This window comes from Arvicanthis niloticus, chromosome 2, assembly GCF_011762505.2.
Source record: "Arvicanthis niloticus isolate mArvNil1 chromosome 2, mArvNil1.pat.X, whole genome shotgun sequence".
NCBI lineage: Eukaryota > Metazoa > Chordata > Mammalia > Rodentia > Muridae > Arvicanthis > Arvicanthis niloticus.
The window spans coordinates 12,235,537-12,261,357 of record NC_047659.1 but is presented as its reverse complement, the minus strand read 5'-3'; the positions used below and the strand labels follow the sequence as shown (position 1 = coordinate 12,261,357).

Sequence of the window (25,821 nt, the reverse complement as noted above, 5' to 3'; positions counted from 1 at the left end):
CAGCCATGATTTGCCTCGTGCTCTAGCAGAGGCATGGTTTTGCCAGCTGCAGAGAGTTTCTGTGATTGTGTGACATTGGGAATTCTGGGAATTTTTCAGAAGGTACATAAATGGGAGGGCCCCTAGAGATATGTGGGTGGTGTTGGTCATTTAAGGAGTTTGGTTGCAGTTTGTTAGTAGCCATGGTCAAAGAAGAAACAAAAGGAAAGAAGTTAGATTCAGTGATTTTTTCTAATTGTTCTCTCCCCTCTCTTTGTATCTCTCCTGTATAGTGTTAGTGGGTGAAACCAGGGTTGAGAAAATAAAGGGTGGGAAGAAGAAGAATCTACAAAGTAGCAAAGACCAGCTATAGATGGGGCTTCATCAGAACAACTGGAAGGTGGTAAGGATTTAAGAGATGGGCTTATTTATAGAGGAAGATGACCAGACACACTATGCCTTTGAAAGGTATCTTGTGTCTGCGCCTTGACTGTCATCGGCTCTCCTGTCAGTTATGAGGCGGGTGCTGCAATGCAGGCTGCCCACTGTTTTGTGTGGCTCACTATGTGTGGCTGGGATTAAAGGCGTGCGCCACCACCGGCATTGAATAGGGTCTTAAGAGAACAAAAAGATATTCCCCCTGACCATTTGTTGAACCTGTCACAGGAACTGAACACTAGACAGGTACTTTCTATAGATACTTAATCATGACTCCCCCCTCATCCCTCCTCGGCTGTGGCTTTTTCCCTATAAAAAGCCCTTCCTCTTTCCGGAAGGGGTCGTACTTCATTGCTTGCCTCTGCGTACGACAGGCTGGAAGTGCGACCTCAACGCGTTGATTTGAAATATACCTCTTGCAGTTGCATCAAGTTTGGTGTCTTTGCAGTTACTTGGGTGGCCGTGAGTTCCCAGGAACAGGGAAGGAGTTCCTTCTTTCCTGTCAGGCCTTACATCTCAACCGTTAAATTGTTTCAGGTATTTGTCACAGGAAGGGTGTGCTGAACAATGGGAGAGCATCAGAGCAAATGACCCGGGGAGAAAGCAGAAAGCAAAAGGCAATGAGATTCCTGCCTTGGAGCCCTGAGCCTGTCTTCTCAGGGCCAGGCTCCCATGGTTGAGTCCTTATTTTGCATTAATTAAAATAAGTGTTCCGATGCAAATTCCTACACAATACCTTCTGCCTGTGTTCCTGGGCTTGAAAGGTTGTTTCTGTTCTGACTTATGTAGTGATCCCTTTTCTTTGTGTTAATAATTAACATGACCTAGTCAATCCCCAAATTTCATGTTCACTTCAAAGTAACTTCAAAGAGGTGACCTATATGGTTTTGATACCGTCTCAAGCCATGGGCTTTTGGGGAACACTTCTGGTTTTGATCTTCCTTGAGCCAAGCTGGGGTCAGGAACAAACGTAAGTGAAGCAAAGCATCTTTGTTGTACCGTGTATGCGAGCTGAGATGACTGATAAGTGCGTTCTATCCTCAGATTGAGCGAATCTGGCTCTGGCCGTTTTAGCTCCTCTGGGCTCCTCTGAGACACCCCGTGTGCGAGCGCATCTGAATGAGACAGTCCTGCTGAGTTAAGAGTCCCTGAGTGGCTAACCCATGCAGCTGTTGGCCCACTGCTGCCTGTAAAGAACAGAGCCATTACTCAAAGTCCTAGGCAACAAAAACGTAACCAAAGACTACACGCCCGTGCGCGTACACGCGTGTGAGCACACACACACACACACACACACACTTTGTTGTTTTGTTTTGTTCATTTATGTTTGGTTCTTGGTTTCTTTGTGGGTTTTGTTTGTTTGTTTGTTTGTTACAGTTAAGCCACAGTTACTTTGGGATCGGCTCTTTTTTTTTTTTTTTTTTTTTTTACTTAAATTTACATTTCAAAAAAAATTTTAAAAAAGTTTTAATCATAATCTTTTCTCTTTCCTATAATTCCTCCTAGATCCTCCCCCGTCTAACTTCATGTCCTTTTTCTTTCTTCAAAAACCAACCAACCAACCAACCAACCAACAAACAAACAAACAAACGAGCAGTATCGAGGGAACTCGGGTCAGAACCCGGGCTCCCATGGTTCCCGCGGAAAAATATTCTGAATTCTTTCTACAGCGTCGAGTGGGCCTTTACTGGAAGGCAGCTCCTCACTTTTCCAGAAACAGTGACAAAGCCGATCATGAACAACGTGGGAATCAATCCCTTCACGGATAAATTGTTTGGTTCAATAACTGTCCATTGAGCACTTCCTACGTGGCTCGCAGTGAGGGGGTGACCGGCAGAAGAGCTTTCCTCGAGCTTTTATCATTTAAGTTATAAATTGAAATATAACAGCATAACTTAAAAATATTATAATATTGGCAGTTGCCTGCAATAATTCTCAGATTAGGTGATGACTGCATCCCTATCTGTTGGGGCATTTAAATGACTCAGTGTCTGAGTCCTCTGGGGTTAAAACATCTCTTCTGTGTAGTCTCCATGTTTTACTATTCAAATTAGATGCTCTTGTGATTTTTTTTTTATTGTTGTTGTTTTTATAAGTTCCTACTTAATGAGATAATTAAGAAAACCATACAATTTAAAATTTGTACTTCAAAACCAGGCATGGATGGGTGTGTGGCACATGCCTTTGATCCTAGGACCCTGGAGGCAGAGGCTGGAGGATATCTTGCATTCAAGGCCAGCCTGATCTACTAGGCAGAGAAACTCACAACAACAAAACAACAGGGCTGGAGAGATGGCTCAGTGGTTGAGAGCACTGGCTGCTCTTCCAGGGGTCCTGAGTTCAATTCCCAGCAACCACATGGTGGCTCACAACCATCTGTAATGAGATCCGATACCCTCTTCTGGTGTGTCTGAAGACAGCTAGCTGCAGTGTACTCATATAAAATAAATAAATAAATAAATTTAAAAATATTAAAAAAAAACAACAAAACTGTGTTTCAAAGCTTGCCTCAAATTAGATTTTTGTTTTTTGTTTTTTGTAAAAATTTTATGCAAAACAAAACTGAGGAGGGGATGTAGACTTGTAACCCTGACCCTAATTATAAACATAGAAACTGGTAAAATCCTGCCTCTGTTACTTATCAACCGTTTGGCCTTGATCAAATTACTTTTGATCACATGTAGCATGGGAATAATAGCCGTGCCTGGGACATCCCTGACTTTGTGTAGGGAATGAAAGAGTTCTATAAATTCCTATCAGAGCCTGGGCCATGGAAAGCTCTGGTCACATGTTGAGCTATTGCAGATTATGTCACGCTCAGGACTCTGTCCTTCAGTTTGTAGGTAGTCCTCTGGCTCATCTGTATTGCAGATTTACCTTTACCCACTGATGAAACACATGTCTAAGATCTCTTTCTTTCAACTACTTTAGTGAGTGTCATTCTTTCTTGAGTAGTAGCATGCTAATGTTTTATAGACATGTTCTTATTTAGTTCACCACAGAAAAAGGTGACAGAACAGGCATGAGACGTAACCTCACTCAGCCATAAGAAGACAGAGCTGGTCCTCAATGACCAGTGCCCATTTGATATTTTTCTTCATTGGAGAACAGTGACCCCACTTACGTGTTCTAGTCAACCTTGTTTTTGTTTGTTTTTATTTTTTACATCAGCATATGAAATGTTTATGCTTTATGACCTTATTTAGTCCTCTGAGGTAAAGTAGGCCAGTGACCCACTATTACTAACTTAACTGCAAACCAAATTCCCTGCTCTGTTTTTCGGGACTTAGTTTCAAGTTATTTCTTCTAGGAAACTATGCTGAATTTGTCATAGATCACAAAACGAGTATAGTTTTCTAATCATGACTATTAGAAAATACATCTATAGTGAGATGACCATGAACCAGGGGTACAAGAATGTGTCCCTGTCCTAAGGTTTCATTGCTGTGAACAAACACCATGACCAAGGCAACTCTTAAAAGGATGGTATTTAATTGGGGGCTGGCTTACATATTCAGAGGTTCAGCCCATTATCATCATGTCAGGAAACATGGTAGCATCCATACAGACATGGTGCTAGAGAAGGAGCTGAGAGGTCTACATCTTGTTCCAAAGGTAGACAGGAGAATACTGGTATCCTCAGGCAGCTAGGAAGAAGCTCACTTGCCACTCCAACAAGGCCACACCTCCTGATAGTGCCACTCCCTGTGGGTCAAGCTTATTGAAACCACCACAGTTGCCAAAGCTACTGAGCCTTTTTCTGTTTCAGCAGGTACAGTATTTCAACCCCAATCGTCTTCCGAGTTGGAGCTCCTGAAAATATTACAGTTGAAGCCCACGGCCACACTGAGGCATTTGACACAACCATCTCTGTAAAAAGTTATCCTGATGAAAATGTTCATTACACTTCGGGCACTGTTAATTTATCACCAGAAAATAATTTCCAAAACTCTGCAATCTTAACAGTAAGTCTTTGTCTTTCTTTTGAAGTTATAAATATAAAATTTTTTTTGGTAAAATATGTATAGTTTTGAATAATGAAAGCATAGAGATCTGATCATTTGTATCAGTCTACCACTGTGTAATTATTACATGATTATCACTAACACATAACAATGAGTTTATCAAAATTCCTTTTTTATATATTTGCTAAATGATTTATTTATTTTATTTTATGTGCATTGGTGTTTTGCCTGCATGCATGTTTGTTTAAAGTTGTCAGATCTCCTGGAACTGGAGTTATAGACAGTTGTGAGCTGCCATGTAGATGCTGGGAATTGAACCTGGGTCCTTTGGAAGAACAGCCAGCACTCTTAACCCCTGAGCTATTTCTTCAGCCCCTGCCCCCAAATTCATTTTTAAAAAGATCTATCTATCTATCTATCCATCCATCTATCCATCTATCATCTATCTATCTATCTATCTATCCATCCATCTATCTATCTATCATCTATCTATCTATCTATCTATCTATCATCTATCTATCTATCTATCTATCTATCATCTATCTATCATCTATCTATCTATCTATCTATCTATCATCTATCTATCATCTATCTATCTATCATCTATCTATCTATCTATCTATCTATCTATCTATCTATGTAGATGTGCCTCCATGAGTTTATGTGCACCATGTGTGATCAGGTGCCCAAGAAGGCCAGAAAGTGTCAGATCCCCTGGAACTGGAGATTGTGAGCTACCCGATGCAGGAGCTCAGAGCAGAACCCCAGGGCCTCTGCAAGAACAGCAAGTGCTCTTAGCCACTGAGCCATCTCTGCAGACCCTGAGTTAAGCAATATTCTAAACAGAATTTTGTTTGCTTTTTAAGCAACACATCCAAATGTTAACAATTTTTATTAGAAAATAAAATTGTGCCGGGCGGTGGTGGCGCACGCCTTTAATCCCAGCACTTGGGAGGCAGAGACAGGCGGATTTCTGAGTTCGAGGCCAGCCTGGTCTACAGAGTGAGTTCCAGGACAGCCAGGGGCTACACAGAGAAACCTTGTCTTGAAAAACCAAAATAAATAAATAAATAAGTAGATAGATAAAATAAAATTATATTAATATGGAAACAGCAGAGAAACATAAACATGCATGCTTTTAACATTTGTTCAAGCTTCAGTAGTCTATGGTTAAATGCATAGTGCCCCAGATGAATAAAATTATTGTTTTCTTTTTTTCTTTAAACAATACATGGCTTCCTTCCTCTTTCCAGTGATAATGGAGCACTGTGCATGGGACCAGGGTCTCATGTTAGGCCAGACCTCTGGCACTGAGCTACAGCTGCAGCCCCCGGTGAAATGATGCTGCGGAGAACAGCTCTCCTTGACAATCAGCGAGAGAAATAACAAGCTTAAGCTAACGACCTTTTCTTCTATGACCACATTTCCAGGCAGGGCTATAGTTCAGTGGTCAGCGGTTGCCTGGCATTTCCAGGCAGGGCTATAGTTCAGTGGTCAGTGGTTGCCTGGCACGCCCGAGGCTCTGGGTTTAAATCCCAGAGCCATGAAGAGTCATTTCAATACATTTGTTTGGAAAAACATCTGCATCCCATCTTATTAAACATTGTGATAACAGAAAACCATGAAAATGAGAGAATGTCAGCTTTAGAAGGGGCTCTGTTGCTCTATAGAAACTGACGTGTCTCTACAGTGAGACATTCATACAAACAGCAAAACCAACAATGTTATAAAGGCCCTAAAGCTAGTGGTGTACACGTTTTCTAATATTTTAAAGTTTTTATGGTTTTATTTTGATCTTTAAAATCTTTAAGTTAAATTTTTTTCTTTATTTGTACGTTTGCATGTGTGCCTGCATGAGTTTATGTGTACCACGTACACGCTAGTCCTCAGATGCTAGAAAGGCCAGTCAGATTCCCTGGGAACTGTAGCTGCAGGTGACTGCAAGCTACCTGATGTGGAGGCTGGGAAAGAAAACCCCAGGTTCTACACACGAACACTAAGCACGCCTAACCACTGAGCTATGCTGCTAGTCCGTATTTTAGTTTTTAAATATCTAAAAATCATAGGAGTAGATTTCTACTTAACGTAAGTATATATATGAAATACATAATATTTCAAGTTGAAAATGACTTTTTCATTTCATTGTAAATAACAAAATGTCAATGCTGTGAATTGTTCATATCTTTTAATCTTTGAAAATGATATATATGTTTCTATGTGTGTGTGTATGTGTGTGTGTAATATATACTATAACTCATAATTGAGAAACATTGCTTGAAATAAATTCTAACCAGACATAGGAATTGTTCCCTTAACGCTCTGGAGAGTGAATGTAAAAAGCTTTCTCAATTACTACATCTATAAAAATATAAAGTTTGTTTCCCCCGATTGCTTTCTCCAGCCACTCTATTATGAAGCATGGCAGCCACCAGCCACATTTGCCTTTAGATTAAAATCAATTAAATTCCCCTGATGTAACACTTCAGTTCCTCCCCGACACTAGCCATGTTGTGAGTGCTAGAGTAGCCATGTGACAACTGGCTCCCATATTGGACAGCACAGCCACAGGACATGTCTGCCATTTTTCCTCCCTCCATTCCTCCTGTTCCTTCCCACCTCTCTCTCCTCCAGGTCCACCCCCACCCCCACCTTTGGTTCCCTTCAGAAAAGAGCAGGCTTCCTAGGAACGTGGTCTAACAAAATACAGTAAGACTAAGTACAAGCCCTCAGATATCACGGCTGTGAGAGGCAACCCAGTAGGAGGAAAAGGGTCCCAAGAGCAGATGAAAGAGTCAGAGATACACCCCACTCCGAATGTTAGGAGTCCCACAGAAACACCAAGCCAACAACCGTGTGAGAAGCTGTAGTTGGTTTTTATAATACATCCCACTACAGAAAAATCTGTAGATTTTTACTGTTTTCAAATTTTTGTAATAATCTCATAGCAGTTGATTTCAGTAATTAACTTTACCCCATGTTTCCAAACCCTAAATTATCATAGAAATACCTTTCTTTCCTTTAATTATCTATGTTAATATATTCAGTCCCCGTATCACTGAATATAAAGGTGGTGATGTAATCATGTACGCAGACTGGAGTGCATGTATCTGTACTGTGATTGCAGAAGTGGAGTAATGTTATGTGTCCAAGCTATTAGCCAGGATATTACAGGCAGATTGGAGAAAACAATTCGTCCAGAAGCCAATATGTAGCCCCAGTTGTCCTGGAACTCACTCTGTAGACCAGGCTGGCTTCAAACGCACAGAGATCCACCTGCTTCTGCCTTCCAAGGGTTTAAATCAAAGGTGTGCACCAGTACACTTGGTTCATTCTTATTTTTTAATTTCAAGTGTACAGATATTTTGCCTGCATGTAGTTTTGGGTACCATTGTGTGCAGTACCCAATGAGGCCAGAAGAGGGCATAGATAGGATCACTTGAAACTGGAGTCAGAGGTGGTTTCTCTTACCATGGATGTGCTGGGAACTGAACCTTTTGTCTTCTGAAAGATCAACCAGTGCTTCTAACTGCTCAGCCATCTCTCTAGCCAAGTGAACCTCTTAAAAAAAACAGTGCAATACTGAAGCTCAGTCTTGGTCTTAATGAGATAATGATGATGATAATAATAATAATAATTATTATTAATATTTAAGTCAACATACTTTACAACTTTACAGTCACACGTTCTCATTGGTGAATTTTGTTCTTGTCTTACAGATTCAGGCCAAACAGTTGTTTGAAGGACAAAACTCATTTTCAAATGTGTATTTGGAAGTTGTGTCAAAGCATTTTTCCAAATTAGAAATAATGCCAATCATCTATGACAACAGCTCTCTCTTCGTTCACACTGACAAGCCTGTGTACACTCCACAACAGCCTGGTAGGGTATATGGTGCTTCTTTCAGGGGTGGGGGGAAATTTGACACAAATGTGTGCAACTTTTAACATCTGGAATTAAATGGAGACGATTTCTACTTAAGAGAAGCTCAAATCCTAATGATATTTATACTTTCAAATGACATTTTCATTTTTAATTTATAGAGGAACTGCTAAATAAATCACACAATCAATGATCATTTTATCTGCCCTGTTAAAGAGATTGTTCATCGAAGATTCAGAAGACATAATTGCAAATACAATTTTGGTACTGGCAAATGATTTATCTTAAAATCTTGTTTATAAAACATTCTTGGAGGCTGGAGAGATAGATGGCTTAGAATTTAAGGGCATTGACTGCTCCTCCAAAGGTCCTGAGTTCAACTCCCAGCCACCATGTAGTTCATGGTGGCTCACAACCATCTGTAATGGAATCTGATGCCCTCTTCTGGTGTGTCTGAAGACAGCTACAGTGTATTCATATAAATAAAATAAATAAATTTTTTTTTAGAAATCTTGGATTTGGCAGCCAGTCAAGTTAGAAAAAGAAATCCAAAAGAAAAAGATTCAGTGTTTTACAGGGATTAAAGTACACAGTAGAAATATCTGGCTGCCGATTTTTCTGTTTATCCACCTAAAGAAAGGTCTGCCAAGCATGGTTTCAGAGTTTCAGTGTTACTGTTAGAGGGAACTGGCAGAAGCCATGAACTCCATGACCGAGGAAAACCTATGCTTCCGTCCAAAGAACTGAAAATAAGACATAAACAAATGTCATCACTGTTAATAAAATATTCTGTTTTTCTCCCCACCACCTGTCATCGCTAACTTCGAATCCACAGTTAGAGATGGCTTTACACCAGGAAGGTGGGATGTTGCATTGATGGTACCCTGGGGCAAGGACCAACAACAGCAAGCAGGACCACTCTGTTTTGCTTTGTTCTGTTTCTTTTCTCTTTTTTTTTTGTTTTTTGTTTTTTCGAGACAGGGTTTCTCTGTATAGCCCAGGCTGTCCTGGAACTCACTCTGTAGACCAGGCTGTCCTTGAACTCAGAAATCCGCCTGCCTCTGCCTCCCAAGTGTTGGGATTAAAGGCGTGCGCCACCACCGCCCAGCTTGTTCTGTTTCTTAACCTTGTCCATAGTAGATATCTCCTAATTTTGGTAGGTGCCAATGAGGTCAGTAGTGAGGTAGACTGGGACTGTATGAAGCCACCACACCATTCAGCAAGAGGATCGGTTATACTGGCTGGGCAAGCAAAGACCTAGACAGGGTGAGGATGTTGCCACCACCTTAGCCAGAACCACTACTATGACCCCAACAAGACGATTTGGTATATGAGACAGTAACCTATGCCCATAGGACTATTCTAAAGTCCTTTATCTTATCAATGTATGTAATGTGAAGATATGTGAAGAATTATTCACTTAAGCATCTTTGAATAAAGACTTAAGTCTTTATCTACTATGCCCGCCTCTCCCTACAACTGTGGACTCAAGCCAAACTGACCTCAGCTCCATTGCTTTTCTTGCCATTTTCTCATCCACATGGAAGTGGTGCAATGTGCTGTCACCTCTGCATAGAGCATCCTTAACTCTTCCTTTGCCTCAGTTACCTCCTGCTGGTGTCACCTTATAGACAGATCCCTCCAGGATCCTATGATTATAGCTTGTCCTGCCACCCCCACCCCATCCCTCACATCTTCAAACACTTTCTGTCTCTGTTTACCTTGTCAGTGCAGGGGATAAAAACCCAGGGCCTCCTACATCCCAGACAAATGCTCCATCACTGAGGCATGACAGCCTCAGTCCTCTCTTGTTCTCTCAAAAGGCGGTGTCCTCTGTAGTACCCCACGGGCCTGGAAATTCATGCAATTGTATTTCCTCTCTCCTACACAATGTTAGAAGACAGCCATACCTGACTGGTTTCACTACTCTGATTTTACTGTCTGGCACACAAGGCATTTTAATAAGTCATATCTTCTGAAAAAAACTCAGAGGGGGATTTTCACTCAAGTATCAGGACGGCGCCCACCCAAAAAACTCATGAGAGACCAGCTTGCTGTAAACACATGAGGCAGTGTAATAGCAGAGCTCTGGGCCAGTCTATATCTCTATATCTCACATAGGGGATAGAGGGACTGACCCGGAGGCTCAAAGGATTAGGACTTTTATAGGCAAGGGGTGGGGGAATTGGGAGATTTTTACGTGGGTACACGTGATTGGTTGTTTTACATCAGTAGACTGTACTGGTCTAAGTTAGCATAGTATCTAGTTAAACTTAAATTGCAGTTTTTTTGGACCTTGAGAAGACCTCAAGGGGAGGGGGAAAGGGTTTGGAGGAACACCAGATGGCCCATTACTCATTTGGACATATCTTTGTTTTTCTAAGGATGTCCTTGTATACTTTTTATCTTTTATGGTCAGTCAGTTTCTTTGGGTGATTTAATAGGCCTTTGTCTTGTAACTTCACATTTTCTGTGGCTAATTAACTGGGCCCAAACCTGCTGACAAGCATTTTTAACTATTTAGGTTAGGAAAAGGAATCACAGGGCCCAGCTATTTTATTAGTTTGGGCCTATTTCAAAATTTTCTTTCACTTCAACATACTGATTTTATTGATATTGCCTCTGATACATTAAGATTAATATTCTAAGTTAACTAAAAGCTAGGTTAGAAACTATGCAAATAATAGTCATTGAAATAATGATAATGTACACATTTGTTACTTCCTTTGTGCTGAGTCACGGGAAACTGTTTCTTTGTATCTGTGAGTACCCTCGTTGAGGCAGTGTTCCTGTTTCACTAATTAGCTAAAACTTAAAGGTCAAGCTGACCCTGAACAGAGGAAGTCGGCAATGAGAAGAGACCACAGTTTGAAACTTCAGGACCTGTGATCTTAGCTTTTGCCACATCCTGCTTAACAGTTCTTTCTCGATATCTGGACAGGGAAGGTGGGTTTGTCCCCAGTCAGAAGGGCAAATTTGAGGTAGACAACATGGAAGGAAGGAGAGAGCAAGATGAGGGGGACTTACTGATCATAAATTTTACCTTGTTACCTTGGTAAAAATAAGTTTTAATGGGACTTCTTTGTAGTGCTTACTCAGTACTGGCAAATAGTGGGGATGGCATTGATTTTATGGTACTATTTCTATTTGTGTGTGTGTGTGTGTGTGTGTGTGTGTGTGTGTGTGTATCAAGACTTGGCTGTGAAATGGTTTGAAAACCCTTGAAGAATAAAATTGTGTCACTGTGTCCCCAAAGAGCTGAGTTAGAAGTTCCACCATGTAGTTTTGTAGTTTAGGCAATCACACTACAGAGATTTCAGAGGCTTCTGCCTTCTGGCCCACAATGTGCCCTGAATCATAGGTAGGGGCTTGTGCTTTAGATGTACCATTTGGGACTGGGCATCCCATGGTCATGTAATCTCTGAGTAGTTGAGTTGATATACCCACATAGATGAGGGGAATTTTAGAAGGCCTCAACCCTAGCTGAAGAACTACATGCCTGATGAGATCGGGAGAGTCAGCTTTATCCTAGGATGTGCCCCCGGTAGCTAATCCAATCCCTAGTAGTCAGCTCTAAACACTCGTGCATAGGAGAGGCATAGTAATGTGTGCACAGAAATATAATAATAGAAAGGGGTAGAAATGAGGCATGCTTGTAACTCTCAAAAAATCAAAATGTTAAGGAAATATTGAACACAACAATAAACAAAAACAAAGAAGATATGTTAAGGACTCAAATTCAAACGTGTAGAGATTAAAAACTGCAGTGTCCAAGATAAAAATATGCCAGTGTCCCACTGTTTATTTTTCTGTGAATCTATTTTTAAAGTATAAAAATAAATAAGCAAATTAAAAAATAAATAAGCAAATTAAAAATAAATAAGCTGTGATACACATACAAAATTTTAAAAAATAGAAGGTATGGTAGGGTATTGGGGTGTGGCTATAATCCTAGAACATGTGAGGCAGAAATAGGAGGGTTGTGAATCACAGGCTAACCTGGGCTACTTAGCAAGCAAACAAAGGTTTACTGATGTGTTTCTGTGACAGAATGCTTGCCTAGCATGGTCAAGGAAACTAGCAGTTCTTTTAAAGAAGAGAGAACAATCATAGGATTTAGTGCACAAATATAATGCAATCACATGATCACAGTAATTTTGTAGGAAGAGCTAATTTGGAGGCTTGCTAATTTTCATAATTGGGAGGGTGTATGCTATCTGAACCAAACTCCCAATTTCTCAGTAAACTCTTCAGCCCCAAGGCAAGGTAGTATTGGATGTTTTCATATAACCCACAGTGGATCTTAGTCTTTTGATATTATAAAATTCCTGATAAATGGTGGCCTAATTACAGATGTAAGTAATTTTCTACTATATACTTGTTCTCAGCAAGTTTTAGATAAATATTTTCACAAAGTAAACTATCTTATTCAGTAGAAGTAGCTCATAAGGATTTGCTTTAGAATGAAAGAATCTTTAGTAATGTATATGTTTACCAACCGTTTTCTTGTAAATATGTTTTCATCTATAGATTATATAGCTTTTAATGAGATTTATCTCATTAAAGATGATATATATATATATATGTATATATATATATATATATATATATATATATATATATATATAATTTTATTCATCCTCAAGAATGCCATCCAGTGTATTTTAGATCATTTTCACCCTGAAGGTGTTTGCTTCAAAAATTAGATTAGTCCTTGTTTAACAAGGTTTTTGATGATATCACTTATTCTTGCAGTAAAGATTGCTGTCTACTCAGTGGATGATGACTTAGTGCCTGTCACCAGAGAAACAGTCTTAACCTTCATAGTAAGTATTTACTTTGTGTCGGTCACTTCCTAACAGAGGTAGGGACTGAGAAGGGCTGTGCTCATGGGAGGGCTCTCCCTTGGAGGGCCTTCTGCAAGAACCAACTCTTCATAAATGCTTGCTTGACCTCCTGTCTCTCTGGAAGCAGCATGGCTCTCCTGCCAGTGTGGGCTTCTTTCAACTCTAGCTTCCAGAATTGTGGGCCAAAAATAAATCTCTATTCTTTAAAACATTCCTGGCACCAGATATTCTTTGATAACAACAAAAAAATTAACTAAGGCAGGGGTGGATTTTCTTGGTGTTGTTTTGTTTCCCCACAGGACCCTGAAGGATCCGAAGTTGACATAATAGAGGGACACAATCACACTGGGATTGCCTCTTTTCCTGACTTCGCGATTCCTTCTAATCCTAAGTATGTAAAAATGTTATTTTCTGACAAACACACCCAGAACTTCTGTTGGCAGGCAGAGGTAATTCAGTGGAGCCACCTACTGCTGACAAAAGACAGCAAAGACATGGACATGTGAAATCTTCCAAAGTATTGTAGAAGTTAAGTCAACTCTTGACAAAACAAAAATGAATCCCAGATACTACAGCACAGCTCCAACATACCAAAGTCTACCCAGGATACTAAAGGAAGAGGATCACTTGAATGTAGGCTTTACCAGCCAGTCTGGGAAGCATAGCAAAACCTTATGTCTATAATAAAGAATATACATACATACATGCATGCATCCATGCATACATACAGAAAAAGTTACCAAATCTCCCCAGCCATTATTTTTATAGAGAGAGCAACAAAAGTTTAGAAAAGAATCTTTAAGAAATCCTTTTTGATTTTTCAACAAAATTATCAAGAGCTGCCTCTAAAGGAACCTAACAGAGCATCCATCTATAGGCCGTGAGGGCTTGGTTATAGCCTAGCAGAAGGGCACTTTTGCCTAGATGGCACAGAGATTTGGCTTAATAAAAATATCTCTCTCTCTCTCTCTCTCTCTCTCTCTCTCTCTCTCTCTCTCTGTGTGTGTGTGTGTGTGTGTGTGTGTGTGTGTGTGTCTGTGTGTAGGAAATTTGTGCTTTTTGGACACATATGCAAGGATTTAAGACCATGTTACAGGAGCTGATGGAATACATATTTACATGTACCAGGGTTGTAAACCACTATAAGAGAGCGAGATCCCAAACAGAAATCAAGTGCACACAATCTCAAGGAACACAGAGCCGGATGTCTACGGCAAGGACAACAAGAAGTGCACAACATAGACTTAACTTACAGCAGAGCTGCTTTGCAGTCACTTTCCCTCTGTCTTCTCCAGGGGACTTTGTATTCAGTTCATTCCAAAAACATTTTTCCTAAACACGTGAACTGAAGTTGGGACGATTTAAAATTGTACAATTTCTTTAGCTACCACAGATTCTCTAGTGCTCAATTAAGTTTGTTATATAATTACTGTTCTTTTTTTAAAAGACTTATTTATTTTATGTATGTGAGTACACTGTCATTGTCTTCAGACACATCAGAAGAGGGCATCAGATCCCATTACAGATGGTTGTGAGCCACCATGTGGTTGCTGGGAATTGAACTCAGGACCTCTGGACGAGAAGTCAGTGCTCTTAAACACTGAGCCATCTCTCCAGCCCATAATTACTATTGTTATTTCCTAGATTTCTCCTATGCCAGTTGTCCCATAGCAGATTATTGGAACTCACCATGGCTACACTCTCCTGCCTCAGCAGCTTGGCATCTGTTGTCCTCTTTGCACAAAATGCACCATCTCTTACACTGTCTCTTCTTCAAGAAAGAAAAGTTCTCTTCTTCAAGAAATGGGGAAACAATACTTTGCACAAATACCATCCCTGGATGTGACGTAATGTCCCCTTTACTCTCTCTCTCTCTCTCTCTCTCTCTCTCTCTCTCTCTCTCTGAATATCTCTCTCTGTCTCTCTGTCTCTCTCTGTCTCTCTGTCTCTCTGTCTCTCCCCCCCCCCTTACTGCACTTTGCTCCTCCCCCACCAACACTAGACTATAAACTCCCTAAGGGCAAGGCCCTTGTCTGTATTGTTCGTTTTATCTCAGTAACTCAGCATCATAGGATTTGGTTAGATTCTTGTTGAACTGCTGATGATTGTTGTGGCACCCCTGATGTTCACCTCCACTGATCACATCATCTATCTGCATGGTGGATTGTGTTCTTTTCCTCTCCCAAATGACATGCAGTAACTTGTCTGAATCAAATGTGCTAGGGAAAACTGTGTGAAACTCTTGGCGTGGACTGTCCGCTCTGAAGTCTGTGGTTCTCCTGTCTTGTGTGTTTCTGATCTCAGCGAAGCGCTCCCTGAATAGTTCTGAATGGATGTTGCTGGCCAGTTGACTTTACTCCTTAAACAAGCCGTACTTGGTTTCCAGATAGAATTTTGTTCATATGAGGTGTGAATTTCATCACCGGCATGCCATCTTTCTGGAGACATTATTATCAATGTTTTACTATATTGTGATTGGATTAAGTAAATTCTGAAACTGTCATTAGCTCTCAAAACAGAATTGCTACATTAAAATAAAATATGTAGGAAAATAATACAATATGGAAAAACTAGCCATTAAACAATCCCGTTATCTTTGAAATGTTCAGTTATGTCTACTTATTGTTTAAAAATCTTTCCTCTGAACTCTTACTTAGGGTGTGTGTGTGTTTGTGTGCGCGCGCACGCGTGCCTGCACACAGATGCGTGTGCAATCATGTACATATATTCTTACCTCCTCAAATAGAAACCATTAGGTTGACTCTGGTACTCTCTGTGATTTCAAACATTTGGCTTTCACAGACATGGTAGATGGACAATAAAGGCTAAATATAAAGAAGATGCTTCAACAACTGGAACTACATACTTTGAAGTTAAGGAACATGGTAACCCTTGGCCACTCCTACTTATTATACAGAGTTAGGTCCCCCACCCAGGAACCCTTTTCAGTAATGTGGCTGCCCAGGGGAGGTGGTGCTGGGTGATGGGAAGTGCTGGCTGGGGACAGGGCTGGACAGTTAACGGTTGTTACAGGTTGGTAGAGGGTCACCACAATGTAAAATAAAATACTGTCGTGGGACTGTTTTAGAAAGATTTGATATCTTCTCCACTCCCTTCTCTCCCTCACAGATAAAGCTTACAGAATAACTGTCATGCCCACAATTGATCTGCAACCCGTGGTGGAAAAGCAAGGTACTCTGACGCTTAGGTGGCTGTTCAGGAGTCTGCGGTCAGCTTGCCTGCTAGCCCCGAGGAAGCCAGCCAGCCTTTGTAGATCCATCTTCTTCATAATAGATGTGATACAGTCCTCAGGGGCACCTGGCTTCCTGAGACATTTCTAGGCTTATGGTTTTAGGAAAAATAAATAATTACGGATGAGTTAAGTAGATACATAAACAGATGATCAACTCCAAGTTGATCAGAGTGTTGAGAGTTGACCCTGCGGGGACAAGATCAGTTTTTAAGCAATATGGCAATACTATAACCCTGAACGCTCCTCCCCCATTCACTCTCTCCCTCACAGAAGTACATGACATGTGTCACTGGACATCAGATTGTCTGAAACAGAAAATAGAAGAAGAAGGTACTGTACAAGCTCAATGAAGCCATAAACCACTGAGATTATAGCATTCAAGGACCTGGGAAAATAAGACGTGGGGTTTCCCCAATTAAAATGCAGCAGGTGGGAAAAGGCAGATGTAAAAGATTAGTTCATGCCTCAGAAACATTCATGGAAGTAAATTCAGGATTTTATTGGCCATATCCCTAACCTGAAATTACTTTCATGCCAAAACGTATCTAAAATACTTGTTTTCCACAAGTACACTTGGGGAGGGAGTCTTTGATGGCAGAGAAAATAGCCGTAAGATTCTCAAGCCTGAGGTGTCATGCATATTGGTGACAAGGACACATGTGTTGCCACCATTTCAGCTTCTAAATACAAACATATAATGATAAGGAAATGCTGTTACGATGGTGCCAGACATAAACATGAGACCTGTGAGCAGAGGGCTGCCCGTGTGAAGATAGGCCCGGTCTGTGTCAAGGCCTTCACTCACTGCTGTACCGTGGCACAGCAGATCCTAGACACCTTTAAGCATGTCCACTTGGCAATGAACCGTAAGTATGACATCTTCTATCACAACCTTGCCAAATATGGGTAATTTCTAAGAGAAGCGGTTTTCATGTCCTTGCTGCAACTAAGAGTTGGAAGGCAAGTAACGTGTAATGTCCAGAAGAAAGGTCTGTTGTTTTTCTTGGTAACTGGAAATACTATAGCACCCAGCAGAGAACACTAGTCCAGAGCCAAGGCCCCATGAAACCATAGGCAGCTCACTATGCAGACTTGGAAGAGTGGTCTCAGACTCTCGGAGTCTCAGACAAGAGCCTGAGAGTAAGTGTCTCTGACTGGCCTCTGGATGACAAAGTGCGATGATTCTGTCACAAGTCACTAAAAGCTGAAATCTTTTCTCCGTGTCAGCCTTACTAGATGTTTCAGAATTAAAAGACGTTCTTAATATTCTCAAAACTTATAGGACTCCCATTTATATACTATCTTTAAGAAAACAAACAAGGGGAATGATACATTTCTGACTTTACTCTTGATTTTTAAATTATTTCTTATATATCATGTATACGTTCTATATGTGTATATGTTATAAATTGTTTATGTAGATATGTATATAATTTGTAATGTGTATACGTATTATATCTATATTATATATTACATATGTATATATTATTAGTAATATATTGTTTAATAATGTTATGGAATATATAATTGTTGGCTCCTTAAAGCTGGCAGGTCCATTCAAGAGGAGAGAGAGGTCCCAGTCCTGCTAGGTCTCTCCGGGGCTGAGCTGGATAATGAGTGTGGACAGCCTAAAGAAACACAGCCGGCCGGGAGTTTTGTCTAGGCAGAAACTCAACTTTAATGTAACAACTTCTTGTTTATATAGACTTCGAGCATAGGGTGGGGTGAGATGACATAGGGGGGCGGGGAAGGGTGACAGAGGGATGGGGTGACTAGCAGGACCAATGGCAAAGCTCTACATTAGCAACAGCTGAGCAGAGGCAGGGCCAAAGAGGTCCTGTTGAGTCACTCTGGTACGGAAGTGACTAAGACAGATCTCAAACTCGAGCCAGGCTCAGGTTTGTCTACAAGGCCCAAACCAGAGCCAAAATGGGGCCCAACATATAATATAATGTATAGTATAATCACATCATATCCCCTTTCCTCTGCTCTCTCCCAAACTGCTCGTATATCCCTTTGTTCTCTTTTCATTGTTAATACATCCATGTATGTATATATATGCAGATGCATCTATATTCCTAAATATAACATGCTTAGTCTGTATACTTGTATGTATGTTTTCAGGGCTGATCATTTGGCATTGGATAGCCCATTCTTGTGTTCTGCCCTGAGGAAGACTGTTGCTCCTGCCACAGCATTCCTTAGTGACCTATAGCTCTTTGTGTAGAGTTGAGGCCTCGTGGTCTTTACCCCTCCACTGTAGCGTGTCTACTGCTGTGTCCGAGTTCAGCTCACATTTGGGCAGTCATGTTGGTGAGACTGTGTGATACAGCTTCTGACATTACCAGGAGACATAGTCTCACAGCAAAACCCTTGATCCTCTGGCTCACAACTGCCTATGACACCATAAGACCAAACCCTCTTCCAGCCACTGAGAGCACCTACTCATATGCACATACCCACACACAGACATCTCAACATAGGGATGCTTAAAATAAAATAAATCTTTAAAGCAAGAATGGAGGCATGCATATAGGCCTTTGAAGTATGGGTAATATTTAGTAGTTTCCGGACTTTCCATATAGCCTATCTTGTTAAGTGTGCTCTCAGGAGCACAGGTGAGGGGACTGGGGTTGGAAATTGATGAAGCAGGTGGTATATCTAACCTATTCTGCTCTGACCTACTGTGTGTTTGTTAGATGGATGGAACAGAGCAAAAATGAACTGTAATAAAAAAGGTTTTGGTAATTTTTCAGGTAACTGAATTGTAATTAATACCTGTAAGGCTCAGGCTGTAGACACATACACACATTCAAAGTATAATTCTTAGGTTTCTTTAAGAGGAGTTTTGAAAGGCTGAGAAACATCACCCCAAATGGCTAACCCAGGTGAGTGGGTATAACCCTTAATGATACCAATATTGATACAAGCAAACCAGGTGAAACTATCACATAAAATTGGAAATAATAGATACTCACTAGATGATTTACCTGGTTACTCAGATGACACTAAATATCACCTAAGGATCAACTATTTTTAGGGACTATTTGGAACAAACTCTAGATTCATGGTAACCTCTTCCTGTCATCCAATAGGCTTCAAGAGCTTCAAGGTGATTCCAGGAAACAAGGCATCGGGACATATCTCAGACGCTCTTAAATGACAACCCATGAGCATAGTTAAGAGTATGACACTAACCAGGGGGCATATGGGGGCAACTCTAGCCAAGACTCCTAGCAGGGAGGATTATGGATCCTGAAGTGGCCACTTCCTCTAGCCAGGCAGGACTCCCAGTGGAGGGATAAAGACAGTAACCCACCCAGAAAACCTTCAACCCAAAATGTGTCCTGTCTACAAGAAGTACAGGGACAAAGATAGAGCAGAGACGGAGGGTATGGCCAACGAATAACTGTCCCAATCCGACACTATTAATGATACTCTGTTATGATTGCAGACAAATAATTGTTCTTTGAGAGGCTCCACCCAGCAGCCAACAGAAAGAGATGCAGAGACCCACAGCCAAACATGAGATGGCGCTGGAGGAGTCTCATGGAAGAGTTGGAAGAAGGATTGAGTGACCTAAAGAGAACAGGGATTCCATGGGAAGACCAACAGAGTCAACTAACCTGGGCCCTTGGGGGTTCCCAGAGCCTGAATCACCAAACAAAAACCAAGGACTGACTGGACTAACCCCCCTGCACATATGTAACAGGAGCAGCTTGGTCTTTATGTGGGTCCCCCAACATCTAACTGGAGAAGCTGTCCCTGAATCTGTCACCTGCATGCCTGTGGATCTTGTTCCCCTAAAAGGTCTGCCTTGTCTGGCCTCAGTGGGAGAGGATGCACCTAGTCCTGCAGGGACTTGAGTGTGTGGGGGTGACACCCAGAGTGGGGCTCCTGCTTTGCAAAGTAGAAGGGGAGGGTGGAATGGGGGGAAGATCTGCATGAGGGCGTACTGGGAGGAGAGGGAGGGCTGATACTGTGATGTAAAGTGAATAAATGCATTTAATGAAAAAATGAATATGGTATTGAATGAATATTATTTTATTGGCTTCTGTGGGTGAGGCATAAATCTAACCTTGTATTTATTTGGTGTTTCAAATTTTAATGGATGTCAACGCAACTTTTCACTGGCGTCGAGTAATAGCCCAGCAAAGAATTTGTTTTTGCTAATTACTTCGTGTGTTTGCATGCATAGGTATGCATGTATATCTCTATATGTGGCATATGTATGTATTCATGTCGGTGAGTGCACATATTTACACGGAGGTGTACACACATGTGGAAGCAAGAGGTCCATGTTGAGTTTATTCCTCAATCAATCCCCACTCCATTTTTTTTTTTTTTTTTTGAGACAGGATCTCTCATTGAATGTGGAGCTCCCTAATTTGGCTAGGCTGCCAGGACAGTGATCCAGGTGGAGGACATGATTGACGGGTCTCCACCTCCAGAGATTACAATTTTAATAAGTTATCTAAAGGGGGGCATAACTAATTAAGTTATTCCCTCCCGTCTTCCCCCTCCCTTTAAAAGCCAAGCTCCCCTGGCTTTTGTGGGGGAACGTGAACCATCTACATCCATTTACCAAGCCATGAACAATAAAAGCTTTGGAAAACTCCTGGACTCCAAGTGTCTCCTGGGCCTGCAGCCAGGTTCCCAGCCTTTGGAACCCTGAACTTTCCCAATGCAGCCGCCAGGCGGCCCGCAGCGGCTGCATGAATGTGGGACCCTCCACTGAGGTATGGAAAGCCCGCCCAAGACCCCCACCACTGGCCCTTGTGACTTTGTCCCCACCACCGGACTCCCCTCGTGCTTTTCCCACAATGATAGAGGACTTTAAGGACATAAATAACACTCTCAAAGAATTTTCAAAGAACACAGGTAAACAGGAAGCAGCCCTTAAAGAGGAAACACAAAAATCCCTTAAAGAATTACAAGAGAACACAACCAAACTGGTAAAGGAATTGAACAAAACCATCCAGGACATAAAAATGGAAGTAGAAACAATAAAGAAATCACAAAGGGAGACTACCCCGGAGATAGAAAACCAAGGAAAGAAACCAAGAGTCATAGACACAAGCATCACCAACAGAATACAAGAGATAGAAGAGAGAATCTCAGGTGCAGAAGATACCATAGAAGATATTGACACAACTGTCAAAGAAAACGCAAAATGCAAAAAGTTCTCAATGCAAAACATCCAGGAAATCCAGGACACAATGAGAAGACCAAACTTTAGGATAATAGGTATAGATGAGAGTGAAGATTCCCAACTTAAAGGGCCAATAAATATCTTCAACAAAATTATAGAAGAAAACTTCCCTAATCTAAAAAAACGAGATGCCCATAAACATACAAGAAGCCTTCAGAATGCCAAATAGACTAGACCAGAAAAGAAATACCTCCAGTCACATAATAATCAAAACACCAAGTGCGACAAAACAAAGAAAGAATATTAAATGCAGTAAGGGAAAAAGGCCAAGTAACATATGAAGGCAGACCTATCAGAATTACACCAGACTTCTCACCAGATACTATAAAAGCTAGAAGATGCTGGACAGATGTCATATAGACCCTAAGAGATCACAAATGCCAGCCCACGCTACTATGCCCAGCAAAACTCTCAATTACCATTGGTGGAGAAACCAAGATATTCCTCAACAAAACCAAATTTACACAATATCTTTCCACAAACCTAGCATTACAAAGGATAATAGCAGGAAAGCTCCAATATAAGGAGGGAAATTATACCCTAGAAACTAGAGCAAGAAAGTAATCCTCTTCCAACAAATCCAAAAGAAGATAGCCACACAAAGATAATTTCACCTGTAATAACAAAAATAACAGGAAGCAACAATCACTGTTCCTTAATATCTCTTAACATCAATGGACTAAATTCCCCAATTAAAAGACATAGGCTAACGGACTGGATACATAAACAGGACCCAGAATTTTGCTGCATACAGGAAACCCACCTCAGTAACAAAGACAGACTCTACCTTAGAGTAAAAGGCTGGAAAAAAAATTTTCAAGCTAATGGTCCTAAGAAACAAGCTGGAGTAGCCATTCTAAAATCTCCAGCCCGAGAACACAAAGGGAGGGACTCATGGCTCCACCTGTATAGGTAGTTGAGGGTCGCCTTGTCAGGCATCAGTGAAAGTGGATGGCCTTGGTACCTGAAAATTTGGATTCCCTCATGCTGGGGAATTTCAAGAGCAGGGAGGCGGGAATGGGAGGATGGTGGGAGCCCACCCTCATAGTAATTGGAGGAGGGGGGGATGGGGTAAGGGGTTAGGCATCAGTGGAAGTGGATGGCCTTCGTGCCTGGAAGTTTGGATTCCCTACTGTTGGGGAATTCAAGAACAGGGAGGCTGGAATGGGAGGATGGTGAGAGCACACCCTCGTAAAAACTCCCACAATTATATGGATTAGACATGACAGAGGCAGGCCGCCAGAAGGCTAGATTCCAGAATTCAAACAAAAAATTATCTTGATACTAAAATTTGTTTTGAGAATTGTATATTGCAGACTACACAGCCTCGGTGTATCTACTCATCAAGCGAGCTGAGAAGACCTGCTCAAACCTCTGATGTCCTGGAATTCCAGCTGGATGCAGTGAAGACACATCGTCAGAGGCTTGTCAATTTACTCTTCCCCTGCCCCTCTTCTAATATCTCAACGCTCATAATCAGCTTAAAGAAGTCAATGAAGAGTCAGTGCCCCTATTCCCTGGGCTTGGGGACTGAGGTGGTTAATATTGGGCTGTCTTTCTACGGAAAAGTAGTGGTTTTGTTGGAACAGGGAGGATTAGCTAGGATTTATTTCATAGTCATAACCTATTGGTAGAAATATGTATAATTGTTATGATGAAGTTATAATTTCTTAAATGGTACAAAATTTACTTTGATTTCAAATTTAAGGTTTTCATTGGTATGAGTTTCTTATTGATATTAAGAGTGAGAATAATATTTTTACTCTCATAGACATTGTGCCTATATAACACATTTAGAAATACAAGGCTTAGACCCAGTCTTTCTTTAACTTTTCTAACTGATTTGAGATGGTTAGCCTGTGAGTTAAGGGCCTATAGCAAATTCATAGCTCTGAGTTTATTGTTAGGGTGTTTTCTATATTTTATTTAGAAATAGCTGAGAGGAGTTAACAGACAACAGTCCAGATTGTCTTACATGGATAGTTGGTTTTCAAAATGTCAGAATTCCACAGAATTGACGTGAGAAACATTTCTGTATTAATGTTCATTTTGATTAGAGACCTGTCTGCTCCTGACAGCTTCCTGTCTTGGATTCTAAGAAGAAATTGAGCATCTTTGGAGTTACTCCAGTTGTGGTGAGACAGCCACTAGTCAAGAATTGCCTCTTTTCATCTACAGACAAATCACTGTCCAGAAAAGGACACACTTGTGGAATAGTCAACTGATTATATCTGCCTAGACAGAGTAATCAGCATTTAATAATTCTTCATCACTAAGGTCTGTCAGATGATCCTGGGCCAGAAGGCTGAAGATCGGATGTTCCAACATGTTGTAGTATAGGGACTGTCCAGGTGTTCTCTATAAATTGGCTAAGTTTTAGAACTTAAAATGCTTTGTGCATTTCATGCTTTGTGCTTCCCATAATTTCAGTTAACTCAGTCATTCTGGATTTCTGACGGGGTTGAGGACGTATAGTCTCATAGCCAATCCTGGCTATTTACTTTGCTAGAAAAGATTTGACAGGATGGTTTTCAGCTGACATTTATTCTAAAGCCAAGGGAAAAAGCCAGGTTCAGAACTAAGTCTTTTAGTTAGGAGGGATGACAGAGGTTGTTAGTCAACAAAATGATGGACTGTGTATTAGGTCTATCTTGTACCTTACTGACCCAAATTGGTATAGTTATGCTCTAATTGTATTTTAAGAGAAAGGTTTTATTTTAACAGGAAGGGTGATATGTAGGAGAAACTAAGGTGGGAGGAGTAAGGAGAGGAAGAGGAGGAATAAGGAGAGGAGGAGGAGGAGGAGAGGAAGAGGAGAAGAAAAGGAAGAGGAGAAGGAGAGGAGGAGCTAGGTGACAAGAGGGGGGTGGTCATGGAGGCAGATGTTCGAGTGTCTCCACCAGTCAAAGATAGTTGGTATGTCTAGGTTGGGTATTGGGTTACACTTCTGATTATATGGGCATCTTGTTATTGAGCATTACTAAACTTATAAAGCCTTTGATTAACATTAAAAAAATAGTATAAAAGCAAAAAGGAGAAGGGGGGATGGGATAGGAGTTTTCTAGAAAGGGGAAAGAGGGAAACGGGATGGCAGCTGAAATGTAAATAAAATATCCAATAAAGAATAAAAATGCTATTTGGAATGAGGCAATGCATTGTAGACAACAGATTGGGAAGGTTCCTACTAAAATACCATTAAGATAAAATCTGATGTTCTAAAATGCTTTTGCTTCCTAATGGTGGTAGGTATGATTTCACACATAAATAATCCCAAAGCATAAGGGCAGCTATCATATGTAAAAGGCTAGCCTGTCAATGCACGTGTATCTAAATATCTGCTGCTTTAAGTGTCTCAGTAAGATAGGTAGCATCAATATGCCTCTCTAATAAGGAAGACCCTGATAAACTATCTAAAGAAGTAGTTACCTGATGTTTGTTGCATAATAAGCTGAATTCATATATTTTAAATAACTTTTCCAATTTCTCAATCTATTCCAATTTCTGGACTATAGCAGCAATAAAATACCACAATTTTAATTTGTGTTTTCTCAAATTCTCTATGTATTAGTTGGAAACAAAGGAGTGGATACTTTACATAGTGGGTGGCATAAAGCATAACACACACATATCTGCACCAGGGGCTGTAGTGATCCATCAGAAAAGAATAGGACCCTACTGTTATCCTGCACAGTCCCTAGTATACTTTACTTGACCACGGTAAGTCTCCTAGAGTCACACTCTCTTGGTGACCCTCAGTGGCAGGTAATACTTTTTATTAAGAAGCTCAAATTATCCAACCTGAATTCCCCAGTCATTTTGCCTACCCCATTGGCCCCATGCCTTCCCCTCTCCTCTTCTCTGCTTTAAGAGATAGCGCTCTCCTTGAAAACTGGGTGCTATTTCATATAATCTCACCCTCTTCCCCATGTCTACGGCACCCAGTCTCCCCCTTTCTTATCAGTCTTTGTCTCCAAATTAAAGGCAGCCACTTTATCTGACATCCATGCATTTACTGCATCCAAAGTGAAGCAGGAAGTGACGGGGCGAAAGGAGAGACTTAGACACGTTTAACCCACTAAATGGAGCTTATATTTATTTTGCACAAACCGTAAGGCTTTATTTGTAGTTATAGTACAGAGCCACAGCAACACAAATAGCACGACACTGGCACATAACCAGATATATAGATCAATAAAATAGAAGACATAGAAACGAACACATGAAGCTGCAGCCATCTGGTTCTAAACA

The 25,821-nt window shown here is 40.9% G+C and overlaps 1 protein-coding gene across 2 annotated transcripts; it reads left to right on the top strand.

The window, feature by feature from the left end:
• Positions 1-1,233: 1,233 nt before the first annotated feature.
• Positions 1,234-20,382, top strand: LOC117704326 (complement C5-like). Of its 2 annotated transcripts, none has more exons than XM_034496433.2 (10): positions 1,234-1,387; positions 4,190-4,382; positions 8,099-8,261; positions 13,017-13,087; positions 13,408-13,499; positions 15,911-15,993; positions 16,238-16,300; positions 16,632-16,691; positions 17,039-17,227; positions 19,816-20,382. In XM_034496433.2, exons 1-10 carry the CDS (start codon positions 1,299-1,301, stop codon positions 19,821-19,823), a joined length of 1,011 nt encoding a protein of 336 aa, XP_034352324.2. In that variant the 5' UTR covers positions 1,234-1,298; the 3' UTR covers positions 19,824-20,382. The 2 variants fall into 2 exon arrangements, with proteins under 2 accessions (XP_034352324.2, XP_034352323.2); XM_034496432.2 differs by having other exon boundaries at positions 4,187-4,382.
• Positions 20,383-25,821: the final 5,439 nt, after the last annotated feature.

Excerpts from the sequence above, each read along its gene's own strand:
- LOC117704326 (XM_034496432.2), top strand. The coding sequence starts at position 1,299 with ATGGTTTTGATACCGTCTCAAGCCATGGGCTTTTGGGGAACACTTCTG. Across the intron at positions 15,994-16,237 it reads CTTTGAAGTTAAGGAACATG|ATAAAGCTTACAGAATAACT; the intron begins GTAACCCTTGGC and ends TCTCCCTCACAG. Across the intron at positions 16,692-17,038 it reads ACAGAAAATAGAAGAAGAAG|CTTCTAAATACAAACATATA; the intron begins GTACTGTACAAG and ends CCACCATTTCAG.